Source organism: Enoplosus armatus, chromosome 7 (assembly GCF_043641665.1).
Source record: "Enoplosus armatus isolate fEnoArm2 chromosome 7, fEnoArm2.hap1, whole genome shotgun sequence".
NCBI lineage: Eukaryota > Metazoa > Chordata > Actinopteri > Centrarchiformes > Enoplosidae > Enoplosus > Enoplosus armatus.
This window is the reverse complement of record NC_092186.1, coordinates 12092730-12115655: the sequence shown is the minus strand read 5'-3', so window position 1 is coordinate 12115655 and position 22926 is coordinate 12092730. Positions and strand designations below refer to the sequence as shown.

Below are 22926 nucleotides of genomic sequence, written 5' to 3'. Positions count from 1 at the left end.
ATGCAGTGTTTCATTTTCATTTTCTCTGCCAAAATATACACTTAGTGAAATATTAATAATGTTGGGATTTAGCCTTTTTCTTTTTGTTGTGTAATCAAGATCCTGTTGTTTGTTGTCTCATCATCATCAAGTACAAGCAGCCATATAGATGAGAATCATAGCTTTTTTGAGCAGGCGGTCAAATAAAACTGCCTTTCTTTCTCTAAATGATGTCCGATTATTTTGAATGATTCCTCCCTGTATTTTTTCCTGTATCAACAGAAATTCAGAACAAAATTTCAAGAAACAAATATATTTCTATTCAACACAATTCAAAATACTTTGTTCCTCGAGAGGCAATTCGAGGCAAGTGGGTTTGCAAACACAGAAACACACAAAATAATCACTCAGACACATAAAGACAATCTAAAAATACAAAAAATATTATAGTGTAAAGGTAGAAAAGAAATTAAGAAAGAAAGTTGAAAAACACAAACTGGCCAACTGTGTCCAACACTGTGAATGCATATTATGTCAATAAGTGCAAAAATGCATTTAACCAATGGAAGACCTGACACTCTTGTTCATTACTGAGCTGTGTGAGGGCTCTCAGTGTTTATCAAATCATTTTAGAACTGAAGTAAATGACTCATTGCAATCGATTTTTGTCCTTTTGACAAAGTGATGTGAGCCAGAAAATGCATTAAATGTGGTGACAAAGTCAATACTCGCCCATATACTGTAGTCCAAATGGGATTAAGTTTACGTAGGCAGTGGAGACGCTGCACAATAACATCTGTATTTCACTAAATCTAAGTTATCAAAAGCAAGTACTTGTTGGTCTGGATGACCTCAACATCTTTGAACACCTTGAACACTTCTGTTTTGGTGATTTCATATTCTCTTTTAATGAAAAGCCCATCATCTTCACAATTTAGTCATTTTTAATATGAATGTCTTTGTTTGTGGCGCTCTACTAACTTTAAGAAATACAGAATAAACAGTATAAATGGCAGGAGATGGTCCAGCAGCTTCGCTAGTTACACGTAAAAATGTATCTTTTCATAAATTCTAGCTACTAAAAGAGTCCAGGAAGGTACAAAAGAAAGAATATGCTTTGCTTTTTCATTCACAATTAATAGATTTTTTTTAGAAGTCTGTCATTTAGCTGTGTCGGTTGTCATTGTAAAAACAGAACATCTCGTCCTCTCATGGTAATGAAACCCTCTTCTAATCTTTCTCATGTGGCCAAATGGTGACTAATTATCTGACAAGGTGACTCCTCATGAAAGCTTCTCTCAGGTGACATTACACCTCCAAGTGTGGTGTCATACAGTATCTGCTGTTGGCTGTAATGACTGGCAGCGGAGCGGTTGGTTACAATGCAAGGCAAGCACAGGCATGGGAGTGCAATCACATTCTTTTGTTGGCTGCATCAAATGTGGCTGCTGTAATAGACTGACTGCCTCAGTGGGGTTCAGATGGAGCCGGGAGTAGATTGAGCAAGAAGGGAAAATAACCCATAATGCAGGCTTTTTGCCAGCAGCACTGTCGCTTCCTCCTTCACGTCGCCATCTAATCACAAAAACACAGGTTTCACAGGTAACAAAAGTACTCTTCCTCTGTTCTCGCTCATCTTGTCCCTCCCATCATTTCTTTTCTCTCTCTGCTGCACGACGTCTGTCACCCTGACCAAACGATTTCCCTCATTTTGGAAATTGCTAATGGAGCAGAGTTGGTGCCATGGCAGGGAGTTGAAAAAATGTGTCAAAGCTGTTTATCAAGCCTAGAAGGAACAACTGATGAAATCAGTCAGTCCAGAGAAAAAGGAGGTCTTCAGCAGTTTGAACACAGCTTGGATTAGCCTCTTTGTGCTACCATCACCTCAAATCCTCACCTTTTGCTAATATCTCACATCTCCCCCGTGTTCAGACACAACACAGATTTGATCCTAAAAGGTCACGGCACTTGGTAGCAACTGAGTTATCCGACAGTAACAACTGAGAATAAGAGAACAAGGTGTCATATCCTGGCATCCCAGATGACAAACTCTCATCAAAACAGACATCAGGGAAACTAGAGAGAGCAGGGTTTTGTGATTGTGTGTGTAATTAATTTATAGTCCCACTGAGATTGTCAGATTGAACCTAAAGTCTGACCTTTATGAAGGCATGAAGCTTGAATAAAGACTGCAGCTGGGCGGCAAAGCCAAGATTTGTGGTAACATCATGTTGTGATCGAAGCAGGTAGGGATTTGTGGTGAAACCATCTATTACAGGTTCAATGAAGGGATCAGTATACATCTCACAACTGCTGTTGTTAGCAGGTGTAATGTTTACTATGTTTAGTGTCCTGTTTTAGCATGTTAGCATGCTAACATTAGCTAATTAGCACTGAACACAAAGTACAGCTGAGGCTGATGGGAATCAGTCATTAGTTTTGCAGGTATTTGATTTGATCTTGATTTGATTTCACTTTATTGTCAGATTTCTCTGAAATGTGTCTTGCAAAAGGTGGACACTGCTTCAAATTACAAAATTTGGTCATCTCAGCTCCCGAGAAAAAGTGCCAGAGAGAGGAGCAGCAGCGGGTCGGGCAGAAGGGACTGCAAAAGCCAAAGATGTCGTCGTGTTTACCGGGGAAACTACAGCTCACAATCTGCTGTTTCAGCACTGCTGCTGGCTGTTTTACAAACTGACAGCAAGAAAAACACAGTCACAACCAGAGTAGAATACAGCCTCTATGCTGGACAGCTGTTAACTCATAGCCTAGTTCTTCAGAACCAACGTTTCCCATCACTCAACACTGATTAACAAGGCTGGTCTGTTGTGCTGGCTCTCTGTAGCCCCTATATACACTTATCTCATGCTCACAAATTAATCAAAATGTGGGAACCATTTTTTTTTCCTATGGCCACTCCAGGGCTCTGTACAAGAAAGACAAGGAGCATTTGGGGGTTTGAGATTCAAATAAGACAAATAAAGTTTTTTTTTTACTGCATTTGTAATTTCCTGATGAACGTGATGTATCAACCACAGGTGGAAACTGTGCAGAATGACTCAGTTTTCTGCGAGGAGCTTGAACATTAGGCCGTCAGGACAGTCAGGTTCAGTGATCACAGAGAACATAATGACCCTCAGAGAAAAACAAACATGCTGATCCATCACGAGACGTACAGCTGTAGCGAGGAGCATCATGGGAACACCTTAGACCGCTGCCTGAAGTAAAGAGAGTGGGGTTGATCGCTGACCTCAACGTATTGATGAAAAGTGAAAACCTTTCTGACAGTTCTGGAGATAGTGCAAACCTAAACAGCATGTTGCAAAAAAAAGCAGCTCTTTGACACCAGACTAACTGAAGAAAATCTTTGTTATTGTGTCTCCATCTGCTAGGTTTAAGGTGAAAAGATCTTTAATATCTACACAAATATATTGTACACTAAATAGGCATTTAAATTTAGATATAGGTTTTATTTTGGTGGCAAAAGATGCAGTATGAATTGAGCAGTCATGGTGAAGTTTACACAATTGGCAAATGGTCAAAACACATTTTCCTTGGGATGTTATACAGTAGAAAGACTGTTACTGCATGTTGGTTTATGGCTAGCTGCTCGAGGATACAATATCCGCTACTAGCATAAAACACCCAAATCTCTGACCAAACAGTCAGCGATTGAGTGGCATTGTGGGTAATGTAAGCACCAGGTTTTGACAAGGAGAAAGAATGCGTGACGCACAAGGCCATTGTGAGTGGGACAGTGTTATAGAAGTGCAATGCTAAATTAGTCAGTCCAGTACTATCATCCTGTTTTCGGGGGGTACACTGACCACTTAAAGTTACCCTAATAGGATTTTTATTCTTATATGTCTTTCACTCCACAATGATGAACGACAGCCTAAAACAAATAATCTCAAAACAGCTGCCACAGATTTGAGGGGGAAAGCATTAAGTGTTGAAACACTAGTTTTATGTAGATGCCTGGGCCATAACATCACTGGGTAACAAATTATTATTGTAAGTCATTATAAGTCTGTTTCTTTTATTAATTTCCCTGTAAGTAGTGTTATATTTCTTAACATGTGTTTGGTCTTCTGTCCTTTGTAGGCTGTTTGTAAATATGGGAATATGTCCAATACAGTGATATGATTGTCCATATGCCTCAAAGCATATGACTTCAAGTGGAGTGCATGCTCTCCATCTGATTGCACAGCTGTCCATATATCATCACTCAGTTATTCATCCCTTTTTGACAGAAAACTGTCTGTGTGAAGGTCATGAAACTCAAGTAAAATGTCAATCTTTTAAACCTGCCAAAAAAGACAAAATCATTTCATCTAACAGTGGTGTCTCATTAAACTGAATGAAATAGCAAGCATTAAAATACATGATAATGTCACTGTAATTGAGTGGGTAGCGATTTTAAAAAAGGCCATATAATGGATAAAACTTTATTCACCTCGTGGATACAGATAAAGAAAGCAGCAGCACAATGAAGACGGCCTTGAACCATCCAGTCTGTTTCTAAACCACACAGTGTTTTAAAATGGCCTTTTCTGATCAACTTTCAAAGCCAGAAATCTCTTTTTTAATGGGATTTCACTTTTGCTTGATACACTATTACACATTATTAAACTGCTGCACATCTACCTTATGTTACACTTTTATCATATACATAACAAATTCATCAGAGCCTGAACAGAAAATACTGAGACACATGAAGCCACCAGATGTCAGTGCAGACTCATAACACACAGTCCTGTGTTTAAATTAAAAAAGGTTTCAGTTTAACCATTTGTTTTATTGGATTCTTGCTATAAAAAAGACTTGACTTTGTAAAAGTTCGAGATCACTTGTTGACATGTTGTGAATCAGAGAGAGCCCATTCGTGAATTCTTATCTCTACAACATTTTCGCTCTATAAGATGATGGTATTTTTTTGCAGGCTTGCTGATAAAGCTCCACAATTACTCTACAGCCTGCTATCATGAACAGGGCAGATCTGCGGCTCAGGCGGTTTCCGACACTGTGCTTATCAACAGCAGGTATGTGGTTACGTGTGATATGTGTCACATCAAAATTGCTGCTGAGGAGATGAAAGTGTGAGTTTATCCTGCTGCTCGACTCACAGACGTGTCACTGTCAAACACGCAGGGATGTTCACGAGTATTAGACACACATGACTGGTACATTGAACACTGAAAATTAAGAATTTGGGGATTAGGTTGAGATTTATTCTTGGTGAAAAATACAAGGATATTTCATGTTTTGCACTGTATCTGATGGAGTGTGAAAATAATCAGCCCTAAAACTGCTGTTTTAAGACCTGCATTAAAACTTCACTGTCTGAAAGCCAAAGTGTTTCTAATTAATGAGAGCTGCATTAATAGTGCAACAGTGAATCATATAATATCATATTATGATGCTCAGCACACGGCTCACAATTCAGTGCAATAGCGTGCTAAATGAATCAACACATGGGGGAAAGAAACCACAATTCACAAAGGCAGTGCTGTGGAAGTTGCCAAAAGATGTTTTATCCTGTTTTTATCACCACATCTGATGTTTTTGTCGTGTTGTAAAGTGCTGCATTTGTTTTGTCTTGTATTAAATGCTCCTGGAAAATCACTTAAAGGGATCTGGCAAAATTCAACTGTTTCGTTCAGAAATTTCAAATATACTCCACTGAATACTACATTGAATGTTATAATAATCTACCACCAGAAATGTAAGGCAAGTTGTACTTATTTACGCTGTAAACACATACTGAATCATGGAACAGCAAAATGTGGATTTTATGAATCGTTACACCTTTTTTTCTCGGATATTTTCTAAAACATCACACACAGTTTTGTATCAAAGGCTGAAGCCGTAACAGCTTAAAGGAAAAGTCCAACATTTTGTGAAATATGGCACTCTCATATCTGCACAGTAAATATGTGGCTGAAGCCAGCTGCCGGTTAGCTTAGTTTAGCATGAAGAGGTACTAACAGGCAGACTTTGTTACCTGTTTCCCCCTGTTTCCAGTCATATGCTAAGCTAAGCTAACCGGCTGCTGGCTCTAGCTTAATATTTGCCGTACAAACTTGAGAGTGGTATCACTCCTCTCATCTAACTCCCAAACCGTCTAACTACTTCTTTAATCAAGTTTTGGTCAATTTAAATAACTTTCACCAACTCTGAAAATAACTACTGAAATTGATAAAGTTAATGTATAAACATACAAATAAAAAAATGCTTACCACACATCATCAAGAACCTATATATTTTTACCAAAAATGTCTGTAACGTCCCTCTGGCTCCAAGCACCTCAGTATAATTATTTGTCCTCAGATTTCCAAGGTCAATGAAAATCATCATGTCGCCTCGAGCATGTGTTTAAGACAACGCCGGCAGGCTCATTTGCAGCCAGCTTGTCCTTTGAAGCCTTTAAAATCCAACCTTTCTACCTGAAGGGCCAGTAATTGATGTGCAGAGCACACAGCGCAGATCTCAGGAGCAGCCAGTGCACTTAGCATGACACCCTGCATGGGCTTTCTCAGAGCACCTGAGAGGATTACAACATTAAGATTCCACCTGAGTACAGGCGCTCGTGGTACAATCTGAATGAACACAGGAACAGGCAGCAGTCAATGTCTTTTTTTCAGCCCCCCTTTGCAGGGCGGCACATCTTGAATTCTGCAATAGTCTTGCTGCTCCCCTCACCCTGGAGATACGGTTGGATAGCACAGTATAATCCCTTGCTAACAACCAGCTCCCCTCCTTATGCTGAAGAGGCTGAGGCAAAAGCCTATGGGTCAGGATTTTAGAGGCTGCTCTGGACACTTTAATCTAATCATTTGTATCTGTATTACAGTGGCTGACTTGCTCTTTAGTCAGGGGGGATGCCTTTGAGGGCTTGTTCTGACATTTGGTTTTAATAACAGGACAAATCATGGCCTGGAGTATCAGACACATATGGGCTTTTCTGTGGGGCCATCTGTTGCAGAGCCATAGAACAAAGTAATAGCTTATTAGCCTGCTCCTTTAATCTGGACTGAGTCTAGATATGATTGAGGAGGATTATATTTACACATGATTTTTAAATGCATCTAGTCAAGTATGCACAATGAAATCAGATCAAATTACTGCACTTGTCCTTTGTGTCCAAAAATCTTATTTCTGTGAGCAAAATTGCGAGTTGTGGTTTGAAGATGCATTTGACAATGACAATAATAAATGAATATTATTTTCACATTTTATTGTCTAATTGTTGTCACATTTTGTACATTGTATTAGCCTCTAGTCATGGTCTATAATCCTGTTTAAATCCTTCTTCAGGAATATAAGTCTGCTGCAGAAATCCTACATTCCACAATCCTTTTGGAACAAAAGCGAGAAATTATTAATTAAAAAGTCAAAAAAGGCAAATATTCACTGTTTTCACTGCTTTGCATCATTGTAAACTGAATCTCATTGGATTCTGGGCTGTTTGTTGGATCAAAACAAGACATGTGCCGACCTTACTCTATAGTTCTATACTGCATACAATTTTCTTACATTTCATTGACAAAACGATTAATGAAGTCCAAAAATCCATTTATTGCAATATTTGGTGTACCCTCAGAGCACAGCATTAGTTTGAACACCATAGCACTTCAGTGTTGGAAGGATGCCTGCCCTCAGTCCGTTATACGATAGATCAAGGAGGTCATGGTGTGTCTTTAAATGTATTACTTAAAAACATAATTAAGTCTTGTTTCCGTTCATTGATTTAATGTCTGTCTATCTGTTTGAGGTGCCAACAACATATGTATGTGCACCAGTAAGTAATACGTCTCCTTTTTTGCTCATTTGTATTGTTTGTTATTGTAATTTTTTCTTTACCTAAAACCTTGAATTTATTGATTTATAGGGTATACTCCAATACTGCAATGTAATGGGCTTGTTCTGTCATCTTTTTCGCCTGTATTGTGAATATTGTATTGTTGAAAAGGGATAAATGTACGAATAAAGTGAATGTGAAGTTAAAGGGACTATATCTCAATCAGCTTTGAAGAAACGTGATGTTTAATATGTGTGTAACTGTAAAGTATAAACTCCTCCTCAGGTCATTAAAACTGTCAAATTACCAGAAGCAATGTGCCATTGATTAATCAGTATTCAGCTTTATGAAAATGAATCAATAATACTGCAGTTAGTGCAGCGGTGTACTGTGTCATTGTCTGTCTCCTCTCTGACAGCTCGAGTGTTATTAAAGCAGCTCCATGGCTTTGATTCCAGTATGAAATTCATCCTATTATAGTTACACTTCCAAAACATTGTCGAGGCTTTGTGCTGCTATTATGCAATGATCCCATTCTGCCAAGCTGCTTAGGCAGTAGGCTAACAGCCACAACAGCAACTTGTTCTGTCCTACTGCTGTCTCGTGCATTCATATCAGCCAGAGAGGGAATCTGCGCGCTGGAAACTGTCCACACCCATATTCTGCACTTCTGGGGATCGTCTCTGGACTGAATCTCAGGATCCAGCTGGAACTGGAGCGTATGAGCTGTTCATAGTGGTGATGACAGCAGTGGGCTTCCAGTTTGGCTGGTAAAAGTGGATGTTGAGGGTTCGAGCCCAGTTTGCAAACACTGTCTTCTCCGTGATGAAGCGGTGGTGGCTTCCTCGCCGGCTCCTCTCGTGGGAGAGATACATGGAGCACTCGTCGGGCCCCGAGGGCTCGTAGTAATGATACGGCACGGAGGGATGAGAGGAGGATCTACACGGGAGCCGGGGAGAGGAGAAGACAGAGAGGAACAAAGCATGAAAAGGCATGAAAGTCAAAGTGTGAGGGAGGGATGTGGAAATAGAGTGCAGATAATTATGAGATGAGGGTGGGGGGAGAGGGGAGAGGAAGCGAGTCACAGTGGGGAATAAAATGGAGACAGGAACAAAGAAAAAGAGAAATATCAGAAGCTCACAGATGTGTTCATTATACACCATCTTATTCCTCTGATGATCACGGTCACACCAAGCTCAGTGGAGGACTCCACCACATGAGAGTCACTTGAATCTGGACTTTCTTGATGAATATCCAAATGTGTCGAGCTGTCCCTTGTGCCCTTGTAGAATCATGTGAGAACAACATTAGCCAAATTATTCTTTTATTTCCAGTGAACCTAAATGTTACATAGGCATATTAAACAGCTGTACTTTGAACCTGTTCAGTGAAATGTGTTATTTTTATTGCAAAATGTCAAGAAGAACATTTCCACTGGTGCTGAAATCACACAGTCATTCACCAGCCTGACTGCTTGGCAGTAAAAGACACTTGAAGTTGTCACTGCAGGGAGTGAATGTTATATTGTCATTACAAGTTGAGGACTTCATTAAAGATGTACTAGACAAGATTTTTACGTAGAAACACACCCATGTTGTCAGCACACAGTAAATCACAGAGTGGAGCTGCAACAGAAGAGAGCGTCTCGTCCGTTGCATGCACTACTTGCCCCACTTGCTCAAACAGGAAATGACAAACGAAAAGTCCAGAGGATAAAGAATTTCGATGATGTCCTGGATGTATAATTTAAAAGATGGAACAGAGCTACTGCTTAAAAGTGCTTGTGCAAAATGTTTGGTTCCTTTCAAATAAATATGTCAAAAATGTATTTTTAGTATCATTTGGTAACTTTGATTTACTATTATTTGGTTGTCTGTTTTCCTGTTCTTTCCGTATATAAGTAAATTTAGTGGTATTTTAAAATAAATGTGTGGAATAAAAAAATAAAAGTCTTGCTTTGTTGCCATTTGTTAAATTAGTACATGAAACTGAGAGTTACATTGAAGGTTGTTTATCATTAATAACTAACAAGGTCAGATCAGCCTTTTTTATTTAATTAAAACTTATGATGTCTGCAAATGAAACTTCTGAGTCAGTATTTTTGACCTGAAAAGTCAAGGACACAATGTTCTTGGCGTCGAGGTGGTTTAAGTCCTGTTGCTAGGAAACGGATAATTAAAACAGACATTGCCTTGTTTCTTTTTCAAAGACCGGCTCTCTATCTAAAAAGATAGGTTCTAAACATTACCATACCTACAGCTCGTGAACTTTTGAGTCGCATTGTGGAACCCTACATGACCCTACATGAAGGCACCAAACTCAAAATGACTGCTAAACAACAGTAATGAGTAATCTGTTCATCTGGCTGACAACATTTTTTTTCTCAACCCTTTGGTACAAAACAACAGACTGGCCTGCTAATCAAATACAAAAGTCTGTATGTGGTTCAGTCTTGGTATTGTGGTATTTGTGGATTCCTACTAGTATGCAAAGTTGACATAAAACTACATTCTTGGAATAAAAAATAATGTGATCCCACCTGCAGAAATCAGGTGGCACCATGCCATACACGTTGATCCTGTCACACAGCTCCAGGGCTATCGCCATGGTGAACCATCCGGTGCTCAGCCAGGAGTTGGAACTCTTCCTGGAAGACAAAAGAAGATGACCATTTTTAGTAAAGCCATACTTATATAGTGTAAATATGATTGAGAGTAATGGCTCCTTCCAAGAGACCAAATGAGATTAAAGCTGTATACCCGTAAGATTCTACCTGAGCAATCATCTTTTCAGAGATAAACCCAGATGATGGCAAAAAGACAGACTGAAGACAGACTTTCTTTGTTTCTGTGCCTTGTACACAACAATAAAGGAAATCCATGAGTAAGACATTTATTCTAACACGGATTCTCCATTCAAATGCAACGTCTCTTATCTTCCTGTGGCCTTACTGTTCACATGCAAATGAGTTTATGAATGGCTGGATTGACATTGACAAAATGTTTATCTATTTGGTTCTCATTTTGTAAGCTCATATTAAGTCAGCCATTTTTCTACAGTACAGGTGGTTTAATTTAGTTTGTATTAAGTTTTAATTTAAATTGTATTATTAATGCTCTGAGTGTTTAGAGCTCCAACAAGCTGAAGAGATTGTTTTTGTGTTTGCCCCTCTCTTGTTTTGTACGTATCTTTTCACGCGCAGATTTGTTGTTTGTCTCAGTTACGTCATTCCAAAACAAACATCACAAAGACAGGACTGATCCTGCGAACATGTACCTATCAATTCCTGTTTCCTTTTTAAATACTTCATCAAACTTCAGCATTTTGATCCAGGAAATGGTGTAGACTTTAAGTTTGGGCAGTAGCTGGTTTAACAGCCTGAGGTGGTTGTAAACGTGGCCTTTTCCATCCCGTCTCATGCAGCTGCTGGGTCCCCAGAAGATGAACACTGTGTCTTGGCTCGCGTTGAGCAGCTCCTGCCGGCTCCGCAGCACCCTCTGCAGGCTGGAGTGAGCCACGACACGCAGGCTTGTGCGTTGGCCGACATCCTGTTGATGGCGTATGCTGGGAGCGTCGTTCATACGGATTACACACTCAGAGCGGTCGATTTCTTCACCTCTCTTGCTCCCAGTTAGCTGGCCGGAGCTGGTCACCAGGGCACAAGTCCTGCAGTGCATCTTCAGAGGCTGTAGAGGTGAAAGGTTAAAGCTGTGAAACAGTCATTTTAATCTCTCTGTGCTAGAGGAAAAGTCCAGCTATCACCAAAGTCTGAAAGAGTAACATTGCCATCCTTAGAGCCGCACTGCTAGTGTGGCTAAAAAAGATAAAGTAGCAACAGAAGCCTGTAGCCATCATAGAGTCTGGCCGCCAAGAGGAAAAAAACAATGACCCTGAAAGAGTTCAGCACAGTCTGTAGCACACTTGGACACAACAGCCATGACAAAGGCATTTCCACTAGCCTGATATAAAGTATCTGATGAAGTAGGCAAAACTTTGGAATTTAATTCCAGGCCTTTTAGATTCATATTCACAGGTTAGTGTAGTTTTACATCAAGCTCACACACATTGATAACTGAATAGGAGCTGAATAAAGTGTAACTGGCACAGAATCGAGCAGCTAGACTGGTAATGGGCTGTTCTGTCAGGTATCCTATTATTCAAATGCACTGCAAATTATCATGGTTGACAGTAGAGCAGAGGCTATTCTGTGTAGGAGTTTGATTTTGTAAGACAATCATGAATACACGTAAGCCTGTACATTTACTCAGTCTCAGAGCAAAAGAAGGAATGCATGTACAGAAGCGGTCAGAACATGCTCCCTTATACACAATCCAGTTCACTCAGATGATCATTCATGTAAAGGTAGCATGTTGCAGGGCTGTTGTGTTGGTTTGCATTATATTGACCAGGTGTTCATGTTGTTGTGTCCAATCAGGTTTTCAAAGTTGAAAAAGGCGAGCTCGGATTGAATGATCCGACAGCAGAAACCCAGAGACTCTTCACATGAATTATTCCCAACCTTAATAGAGGGCTACATTGGCATTCTGAACTGTGCTCTGAGCTTCACACTCCAGCAGGTTCTGAGGTGGGAATGTGTGTGTTCGTCTGTGGGTGTGTGTGCCTGTATATATGTGTGTGTGTGTGTGCGTGTTTGTCTGCTGTATATGTGTGTGTGTGTGTGTGTGTGTCTGCATACATGTTGGTGATATTACCAGTGCCACCGGCTGTGCTGCTTCCACTGCTATATTTATAATACTCTCCCACTATCTCTGTGACCCCACACTGAATGATTGCCTAGTGTGTGTGTGTGTGTGTGTGTGTGTGTATGTGTGGTTCTGCATCTGTATAGGTGGGGGTGTTTGGGTGTGATGAGTTCGATGTGGCCCCAGATATGTAATACAATCACGTTCCTCTACAACTGTCTAAAAGGGTCTAGATCAAAAACCAGTTGTAATCCCTTCAATACACACACACACACACACACACACACACACACACACACACACATACAATCACAGTCTATGCATTGAGGAACAGGTATTTCCATTCCCCATCACATTGCCCAAAGCAAACCATTTCTTGTTGGAGTGTGTGTGCACTCTCTGTACACACATCCCCTCCCTCAATAACAGGTAGGCTGGAGCGAATTACGTGCTTCACTGCACAAACACACCCTCCCTGCCTTAGCTGGGAAAAATCCCAGTCCTTTTAGTTGTTTCTTCTTCTACATACAGATACTGTTCATTTTCCCCTCTGCACTGTCCAAACAATTACTCCCAAGCAACTTTGAATCATATATTTTACGTTATACATATTATTTCATAAGTCAGGGAATGTGTTAAACTAGTAAAAGGCAATTGAAGGTTGCAGGGCCGGTGTTGTACTTTAAAGTGCCTGTGAAATAATAAAAGTGTCCTTGACAGGGACGCTGAAGCTCCAGTGCCAGCTCCCCGAGCTTCTGACAGCTTGATGATGCTGGGAAATAGCCACTTATAGACCATGTATCACATTGAGAGGGGCTTTCAGAATCAGATGGAGAGTATTTCAGATGGCAGGCAGGTGAAGACACGACACACGGACCACTGAATGTATGAATACACGAATGAGTGTAATGTACTGCATATTAAAGGTAGATTTTTACTGACAGTCAGCCTTGAATTAACACAGTGGTCCTTTAATTTGTGAACCAACTAGCACTTCAACACTTGCTGACTCCCACACACACACTCAGTCTGCACTTTATCATGCGGACAGAGGGTTGTCTACTTCGATCAATAATGCATAACCTCGTAAGCAATACACTTTCCTGGATAAACAAAAAATAGGTTCGACCTTAGGAGGTTATTCAGTGAACTCTGAAATGTGATATTGGGATTAAAGACAGCTGTGAGGGACCTCTGGTGTCATGGCGGTGAGAAGATGTCTCCAGATGTGCGCCTCATACATTCAGCAACCCCTATAGTTCACCTGGGAGGTAGTTTGTCGAACATTCAAATAGTTTCTAAACAACCAAACTGTTGTGATAGTAAATAAGCCATCTTCATCAAATGGCTGGCAAGTCTTCCTCTAGAGCATAGGTCACTAACAGGCAGACCTATAATCAATAAATTATTATGGGAGAGAAGACACATTATTTATTGTGAAATTGGTTGAGACTGTTAAGTCAACATATGAAACAGTTAACAAAGAAAAAGGGAAACTCAAGTTGCTGCTACACTTTATTTTGTTTTTCTAAAATTAAGCACTTTATTTTAAGATGCACACTTTTTCAAAAGCTATTTTATTTATTTTCTCTATTTTATTTTTAAAAGCAACCCTTCTTTTACTTAATGAGAGAAGAACATTATACATATCTACAGTATTATATATCTGTATAGTTCAATGTTAAGTGACAATAAATATTGTCAAACTGTTTTTGAACTGTACTTTCTTTATTTGATTTGACAGTTTGTCAGTTGTTGATTACATGCAGACGTTGATACAACTGCTAGGCTACTTCAATATATATCACACTAAGTCACAACGCAAGTTAGACATTATGATGTTCTGGACCTTTGCTTGAGGAAATTTTCTCTAACTGGACCTCTTTGAACTTTAGTTGAATACCCCTGCTCTAGAGGCTGTACCAGGCTAAAGGAGGCCGCTAACCAAGGCAGCAACGTTAGCCATCAGGACAACGCTAGTGCCAACATGCTAATGCCTGATGCTATCAGGTCTGATGTTTCATCCATAAGACAAGAGATTTTAATGGAGCTTCAGATCTGTATAACTCAACTGCAAACAAAAGTATCCAACAAAAAACAGATGAAATCCACACTGACAACACTTGATATCATCATATCCTTGTCATCACTGCAAGCAGAAAACGCACACCTACAAGCCCATGTAGATGATCAGGAAAACTGACCAAGAGGTCAAAACAAAACTCCAACTTCTTTTATGGAACACGTTTCATTCAGGTTTTTGGAGAGGACAGTTTCCCCTGCAAGCCTGAAGTGCACACAATGCCCCGTGCCCTGCGCCACCACCAAATACCCCACCAACAGCTATGATTGCCTGCAAGCACCACTACAACACAAAAGGAACTGATTTTAACACACAGTCCGTAAGCTTTGTTTATGCTTGACGCAGTGTACCCCAAGAGTTAATCTGTTACATACCACTTGCCTGTGCCACAACCTGTATACTTAGATAATGCCAGTGTTTCAAAAAACACTTGACACCTGGCAATGTACTTTGTTTGCCTTATAATGTGGTCTTTTATGGGGCAACCTCATTATAATTACAAACAGCTTTATTAAGGAGGATGGGGCGGAAAACCCTGCTGAACCATCACTTTCTGAACGATCTTCAGCAGAGATGACATCTTCCAGCAGCTGGATCATTTCTGGGGCTCAATCTTCAAATTTCTGAGCAATCCATTAAAGGGGATGCTTCCTAATCTATGAATATTTACCTGTTGCATTGATCTGCCTGTGAGTGAAGACGACAGTCTTATCCTATTTAATCCCCTTTTCGTGGTTTATTATTTTACATTTTGAATGTATTGTTGTAGCTTGTGAGTAAGCAGAGTAAGGGATGGGTTGAGTAGGTGGTTTTGTTTCAGAAGGAAGACATATTGTGTACTATATTGAGTTTTTTTCAATGTGTGTTTTTGTATGTTGGGATACTTCAATAAAAAGAGTGATAAAACAGAGGAGAGAGCCGTGGCGTTCAGAGCAGCGGAAGAAGAAGCAGTTAGGAGTATGACTCTGGTTCCTGTCCCAGTCAATTACCACCCACACACTGACTCCAGACTCATCAGTATGATCCTGTTTATATACTTCCCAGGGGAACCGAGGATCATAATTGCTTTCAGAGCAAACCCCATCAGTCAGCCTCTACTATTGCACCAGAGCCTCCAATGTGCCTCCAATCCACCACCCTCTGGCTGCATCCCTTTCAGTTTAAGCAGGGTAGAGAGTACAAACCTACAGGAATAAACACTTTGCAAGGCTGAGCTATTTAGAGGTCAGAGAGGAGTCATTAGCAAAGAACAAAAAGGCCCTATTGTCACTGTTAACCATGGATCTAAAGGATAAGGCTGGGATTATTCTATATTTTTCTTATTGTTAACAAATCCCATGAAAAGAATATGGCTTTGTCAGAGTGTCAGAATTCTGAGAGTGAAATTGATGCACAATATTGTGCCTTCAAAAAATGCCAAATTGGAACAGAAAAAGTAGCGTCCATGGCGGCTGGTACACAACTTTTTGCTAACAAATCCACAATGCATTGCTTTAAATTTTATAGATGCAAAAAAATGTCATAAAACAACCTATGCATACCACACTTGTCCAAGTATTCACAAACAAAACAAAACAAATGAAAGAAAGAACAAAACCAAAACAAAAGACTCAAATTCAATCCAACATTGAAAATGGACATGCAGAAACACAAAATAAAACAAACAAATAAAATGGAAGCATGATACGGTAAAAATTACAAATTTCCATAGTGGTCCTAATTTGAGATGATGATGATTCATTAGTGTTCATGATTAATGTAAATTTTCTGCTCCTGCTAGAGTAAACAATCCCCACTTGTTCTACCAGAGAAAAATCTTTACAAATAGGTCACAAAAACAATTTTCCACGTTTTAAAAAGGCTAAATCATTTCTTAAAACACACAGGAATTGTATTCTTTTTCAAAAGCTACTCAAACAGGAGTAAATAGTGCCTATTTTCAGCTTCAGATTTGGTGTGCTACTGAGTATTTATCTCTGAAAGGTTGATGTATGTGAGATTGACTCCAATTAATGAAGAAACATGCCACCCAGTGCTACGGTGGGGCTCATTGATGTGTTCTTAATTGTTTTTGAACATCAACAGAGATCTGTGGCACAGAAGACTTAGCTATCTTAGGCTTTGGCTACACATACAATACTCTTTAGGAGGATACATTTATTGTTGGTTTTGCTCTTTTTATAGGATTTATTGACAATACGAAAAATATAGAACATCTCCAACCTTATTAATGTCAAACAGCCTGTAGTATGAGCGGTGGTGGGCGAACATGACGACCCAGCCGTATTTGCTTTCAGTGGCACAAATTATTTAGACCTTGGTCATTATCATAACAGCAACTGTACACTTTCTAAAGCGTAGAGGTGGATTAAGTGGCACCTGTTGTGTGGTGTGAGGGTTTTAATTATCAATTAATTGGTCTTTCTTTTCCCAGAAAGACCAATTAATTACACCAAAATCCTCCTGACAGTTGATATCTCATTAAGCTCCTCCCTGTGACACACATTCAAGCCGCGATCCTTAACTTGCTCTGTTCTCAATTTGAAGGAACAAAGGAGAAATAATCAAGGCGCCTGTCTTCTTCTTCATCATCATCCAGTCAACCTCAGACAGAGAGAAGAGGAGGGCCACATCTCAGAAGACGTAGCCTCGTTAACCGCACGTGAGATCTGATCACAATCGAGATAACAAGAACGCATTTTAATACCAGATGTAAATGCAGGGATCCATGGATCGGATTTCATTACCCAGATAACGGATCCAGATACAGATCACACGTTAACAGGTGTAAATGGGGCCTTAAGGTATATGAGCATGACTATAAATTGGGCTATGTAACATCACTCTGAGGTTGACACCTGAATTTGCATATCCTGAGAATTGATCCATTAAGTAAGCTGTACATTAACATACCTACAGTAGAAGACAGCTTGAATTGTACGTTACAAAGGGGTCAGTGAAGACAGGACACCTTTTTTGCATAACAGACTTTCCAATTACACCTATTTCTCCAAGGCTGACTGCATTAAAGGCTGTCAGAGCACAGAAAGGTATTGCCCATAATAAGTAGGTACATCATAAACTGGCACAGGCACACAATCCACATTCATGCTCTCACACAGTCTTTGTGATTAGAGCGTATAAAGGCCAGTGTAGATTGATTCTGCTGACAGTTCTTCAAAGGTCAACATCTCTTTAACTGGAATCGGCAAAACATCAGAGAGGGAGAGAAGAAGAGGAGAGAAGCAGAAGAATGGAGCGGCTGTCTATTCAGGTGTTCAAACTCACAAGTGTGTGTGGATGTGTGTATCTGAAAAGAATCTATTCAACTCTGCAGCTCTAATTACTGTCGCTTGTCAGAGAAAAGAAATACATACTAGAGGAGGACATCTCACAAAACCTGCAGACATTGCAGAAAGCAGTCAGAGAGAAACAGAATGAACACTGAGACTCCTCGCCAGTTGCTCAAAATATCTCACACAAATGTGCACTATAACTTTGAAGTCTGATCTCACACTATATAGATTTGTGGGTTTCATATCACCATTAAGCACCAGAAGGACTGAAGGGAAAGCCAAATGTCTAGCCTTTAACCCTGAGCCACGGAAAGCAGCACAGTCTTAGTGATTAATGTGCGCTCGGTGTATTGCGACCTCTTGGGTGAGACGTAAATGAGCGAAGAAGGCACAGACCACCACCCACCTCAGTGAAATCACAGCCACATGCAGACAAGATAAGCACATACGTTAATACAGACCATAAACAGGGTCTAGCAGGCACATTAGATGGAGCTGTCCTCACATTTTCAAGCATCCCTGGCTCTGATGAGGGGAGGGCATAAAATTCTAACAAGGTTTCTGGGCATTTGCATGGGGTTTTCTGCATGCATGCACCAGTGGTGTGTGAATGGTGTGTGTAACCCTGTGTATGTGTGTGTGTGTGTGTGTGTGTGTGTGTGTGTGTGTGTGCTTGTGTCAAAGCCAAGATTCCCTCCAGCAGCAGCAGACCTCAGATGACCATGAAGGGAGCAGTACAGACTGATCCACCCACTCCACAGATCCTACAGCAGGTCCGCTCTGGTTAGTCATTCCGCGGCTCTGTCTGAGGGTGCAGCAGCAGCAGAAAGAGCTGGAAGCCCCCATGGGAGAGGGCTGGAGGGGGGCAAAGTGACACTAAGCAGTATGAAAAATGTCGCAGTGTGGATCCATCATGAATCAGCCATCAGCCAGGAGGAGGTGGACGGTCAGGAAATAATAAAGTGCCAACACCACCTAAATGTCCACATCGAAGCAGCTTCCTCTCATTTCTCTTAATAATCTGTAGATGAATGTTTCTCTTTCATTGACTTTAAAGGGATCTGATGAGTGTTACAACATCTCCGAGGAGCCCTGAACTTTGAATCTTGAAAGTCAAGAAACAGAGACGAATCCAGGAAGCCTCAGCCGGATCAAACCTCTCTCCAAAACAACATCACTCTCACACTCTCACGACACTGATCATTAGTCGCTGAAAGGTGAACTGTAACCAGCACTTTTTCTCTCTCCTGCCCAGTGCTGCCTGAGTGACGCAATGTCCTTTCCACTCTGCTGTGCCTCGCTGCGTATCTTTCTTACTGGGGGGAGACGCTGTCTGAATGATCTATCTGAATGAGCTGTCTGCAACACGACGCTGGGTCTGAATGATAGGCCTCTGCATTACAATAACACTGACTCTGGCTCTTGTATGACCAAAAGATTACAGCGGTGATGTCTTGAGTAGCCGTTCTAATAGAGGTCCATCCCGTTTTAAGTGCTTTTGTTGCTAAATATTTCATGGCGGACACATTAATTATGAATCAAGAAACGGAGTAAACTACAGAGAGGACTTAGAGATGGTACTACCACGGCAAGTTCAGCTTTTGAGTTCAATGTTGAGTTCAAAGAGATTAACTGATATCATTACGGCCTTACAGGGGGCAATAAAACTGTAATAAACTCCTGTTTTATTCTGAAGCTCTCCCTCAGTAACAGAAATTGCTGCACAATTTCAATTACAAAATTTAGAGAAACAAAAACAGTACACTGCCTTTAAAAAAATATGCCAATAATCCATATATTACCCAAACTGAAAAACGTGGATGTCAGATTCAGCTGAATAAGGACATAATGTATAGAACGCAAGTAAAACCCACAGAAGTGGATCCTTCAGTTCTCCCGGCAGTGCCCGAAGCTTCAAAAAGCCATTTTCAGTGGATACCTGAACTCTAAATTTACATGCTAGTCTCTCTGCTTTACCTTGATGACAGCAGCATACAGATTAGGCGCAGTTTGAATTACATATGTACAAAAGGGCCTCAGACATCATCGTTCTTTTGCAGGGCTGGGTGCTCGACACATATGTCACTAATATGTCACTCACTAATATGTTAAAATTAATTCAAATTCCTGGCTGTAGAATGGCAGGAGAGTAAAGGCACTGCTGCCATGTTAAGGGACAACTGCTGATGATATTTAGAGTGACTTTACTTCCCCTTTTTCTGCTGTGTTTCCTCTTCGGTTTGGTATGACAAAGTCCCATGCGCTGCTGTCCTTGTCACTCGTATGTCCACTGCTGGCCTCCATGTGCTTCTTCCAAAACCTTCCGCTAATGCTATTCCTCCAAATCCCACTCCCCTCTCCAAGCAGGCACCTAATGCACTGACAAGAACCTGATCCCTCACCCCAAACACTGCTATTGTTTTTGTTGGAACAAACAAACAAAGTTGAGGTTTGACCTTTATGTCTGTGCTGGTGTTGGAGATGTTTCTTACTTTTCAAAGAAGACAAACTGGCATCCAAATATAAGGGCATATGCCCTGTTAAGAATAAATTACAGATCTTCTTCCGTGCTTCCGGCCTCCTTAGTAGCTTTTACGTAAATTAGACGTTATACTATAGTATACATGAAATAAAATACATATTTTAATGTTTCAAAAGAAGAACCAGTTGCAACATCATCATTGTCGATTAATTTGCACAAGGAGACAGATATCCCAGTGCACAGATGGTGCATGTTTACCTTATGATCCATGACACCTGTGTACCCCTCCAGTGTAGGTGTTGGGAGTCTCCGTGGCCTCTCTGGCTTTCTGGTGGCAGGAACAGGACCATCTGAACGGTGGGACGATGATGCTGCCGATCTGTCACCAGAGCTGCTGTTGTACACCACCATGAAACTGGTAACCGTGGTGACGATGATGATGCCACTAACCCCTTGGCACTGAAGAGACACATGAAAGACACGAGTTGGAAAAGACCATTGAAAACAACACGTAGTCAGAGCTCTTGGTTAATAACATAAGCTTCAGGACAAGAGCTTTTTTTTGGGTCAAGAAATCACTGCTAATTAAATGTCAGCCTTCAGAGCAGAGGCAACACAATAATAACAGCTGCGCTTTCCTCGTGCAAGGCTGCAAATGAAATGTCAGCTGTGCCACTCAAATGCCCTGTCAACAGGGCAACATGTTTTAAAGAGCGGTGCAAAAAATAGCATTGGGCTACTGAAGTCAAACATTTCCCTAATTACTCCCCTCCCCTGCAGAACAACAATCTCCTACAGCAGTATTATAATAGGAATAAGATGCATTTAAGCTACTGTAAAAAAATGAAACTAAGACACCACAAAGTGCAATTGGGTCACAGCAGACTATATAATGACACAGCTCAGCCTGTAACTCACTTCTGAGCAGCTAAACACTAAAGCCCGCAAATGAACATCACAGTGAATGTTTCCTGCGGGTCTCATTCATTACCACTCTTATCTTCATCTTCATTTCCCCGCGTTTCCAGTCGTGGATCGAGCCTTCATCCTATCGGGGCCAAAGCTCTCTCACAGAGCGTCGGGACTCTTCAGCATGCAACACTTGAGCGGCGGCTTCACTGGGATCAGCGCGCACAGAAAGAAACCGACGCTCCACTACTCTTTTTCCCATGCTCTCCTCTACAGGGACGCCCTCACTCCAGTCTGCACCCCTCATGGTCCTAAACCACTCGACTTCCCTGTTTACCTCGGTTTCAGGGTTCACTGGGGGTTCATGAGATGGTAATTACACACATAAGATTATGATAATATGCAACACGCAGTAATACTCCTATTCAGCAGCCTATTAAAGGCTCTGGGGTTCTCAAATGTGTGTTTATATTACACATTTGTATGTATCTGTGTCTCTGTTTCTAACCAGATCTATTTACTAAAATATTCCTTTACAGATTTTTCTTGGCACAATTATCAAACGACAGTCATTATTCTCAACACACTGTGTGAAACAGCTCATTTTCATGTAAATGCAGCTTTCACTGCTTTCATACAGAATCACAGTTATTTGATGCAGTCAGTCTGGGTGATATCAATGGGTTTCTCTAATGAAATGTATTATTCTCAGATGTGTTACTCCATTTTCTCATTGTGTAAATCCTCACGTCCAAAATCGTAGTCTGTCCAAACAACATAACTTTTCAAACATTTAAGTTTTTGTATTTCAGAAGTTCATCCTGGCGTTTTAACCATGTAATGAAGTTTCTCCCCATTGTTCAATCCAACTGAGGATTTCTATTCATCATGGAGATGGCAGGTTTTATAATCATCATCCTCGTGACCATATATCTCTGCTGGGAGCAATGAATGCTGCCTTTGGTTCACCCCAGCTATCAGATGTGAAGTAGACGAAATTCTGAAGAGCATTTTGTTTTTCATTTATTTCTACAATGGTTCAGAAATTACATGAATTTATTCTATTTCAGACATTTTTCTTTACTGTACAATGCTACCACAGCTTTCATTGTATATTTTCTGTTTTACATATTTGTTACTATAAGGTGTCAGAGAGAAATCTGTAAATGGACTTGAATCATGAAACTGCCTGCAAAGACTGAGTTTTGATGAAGGATATTTGCTGATAAGTAGTAAGGAATTAAATACAGAAACACAATTTCAACAGACTCTCTCTCAGATCGACACATTTTGTTAGATCTCTTGAGTTACACAGCAATAAAAGGACATTTTGGTAGCAGTGACTCACTGGCTGATACAGCATATACTAACAACTTGGTGCGATGCATCACCATTTTCTTTTTTGTCATTCAAGTAGATATTGGGACATCCCATTTAAGGACAGGAAACATCTTTTCTCATTTGTCACGGCAACCTGAGCAGCTAAAGCTCCTCATGGGAGACAGATTTGCTGGAGGCTGTAATCTAGTCAGGAGGAGCTGGGAAATGGGGAATGAGCCTTTTTATAGACGCCCTCTGAGCTGCCATCATTGTGTTCATTTTCTAATGTGTTGTTCCAGTCACTCCTCAGCAAGTCGCACTTCACAAACAGAAATGTATCTGTTGGCTTTGTG

At 40.5% G+C, this 22926-nt stretch overlaps 1 protein-coding gene across 1 annotated transcript; it reads right to left on the bottom strand.

The window, feature by feature from the left end:
- Positions 1 to 8475: 8475 nt before the first annotated feature.
- st6galnac5b (ST6 (alpha-N-acetyl-neuraminyl-2,3-beta-galactosyl-1,3)-N-acetylgalactosaminide alpha-2,6-sialyltransferase 5b) lies at positions 8476 to 21356 on the bottom strand. Its single transcript, XM_070909012.1, has 5 exons — positions 21336 to 21356; positions 20603 to 20803; positions 11057 to 11466; positions 10320 to 10427; positions 8476 to 8719 (listed from the first exon to the last, which is right to left on the bottom strand). Exons 1-5 carry the CDS (start codon positions 21354 to 21356, stop codon positions 8476 to 8478), a joined length of 984 nt encoding a protein of 327 aa, XP_070765113.1.
- Positions 21357 to 22926: the final 1570 nt, after the last annotated feature.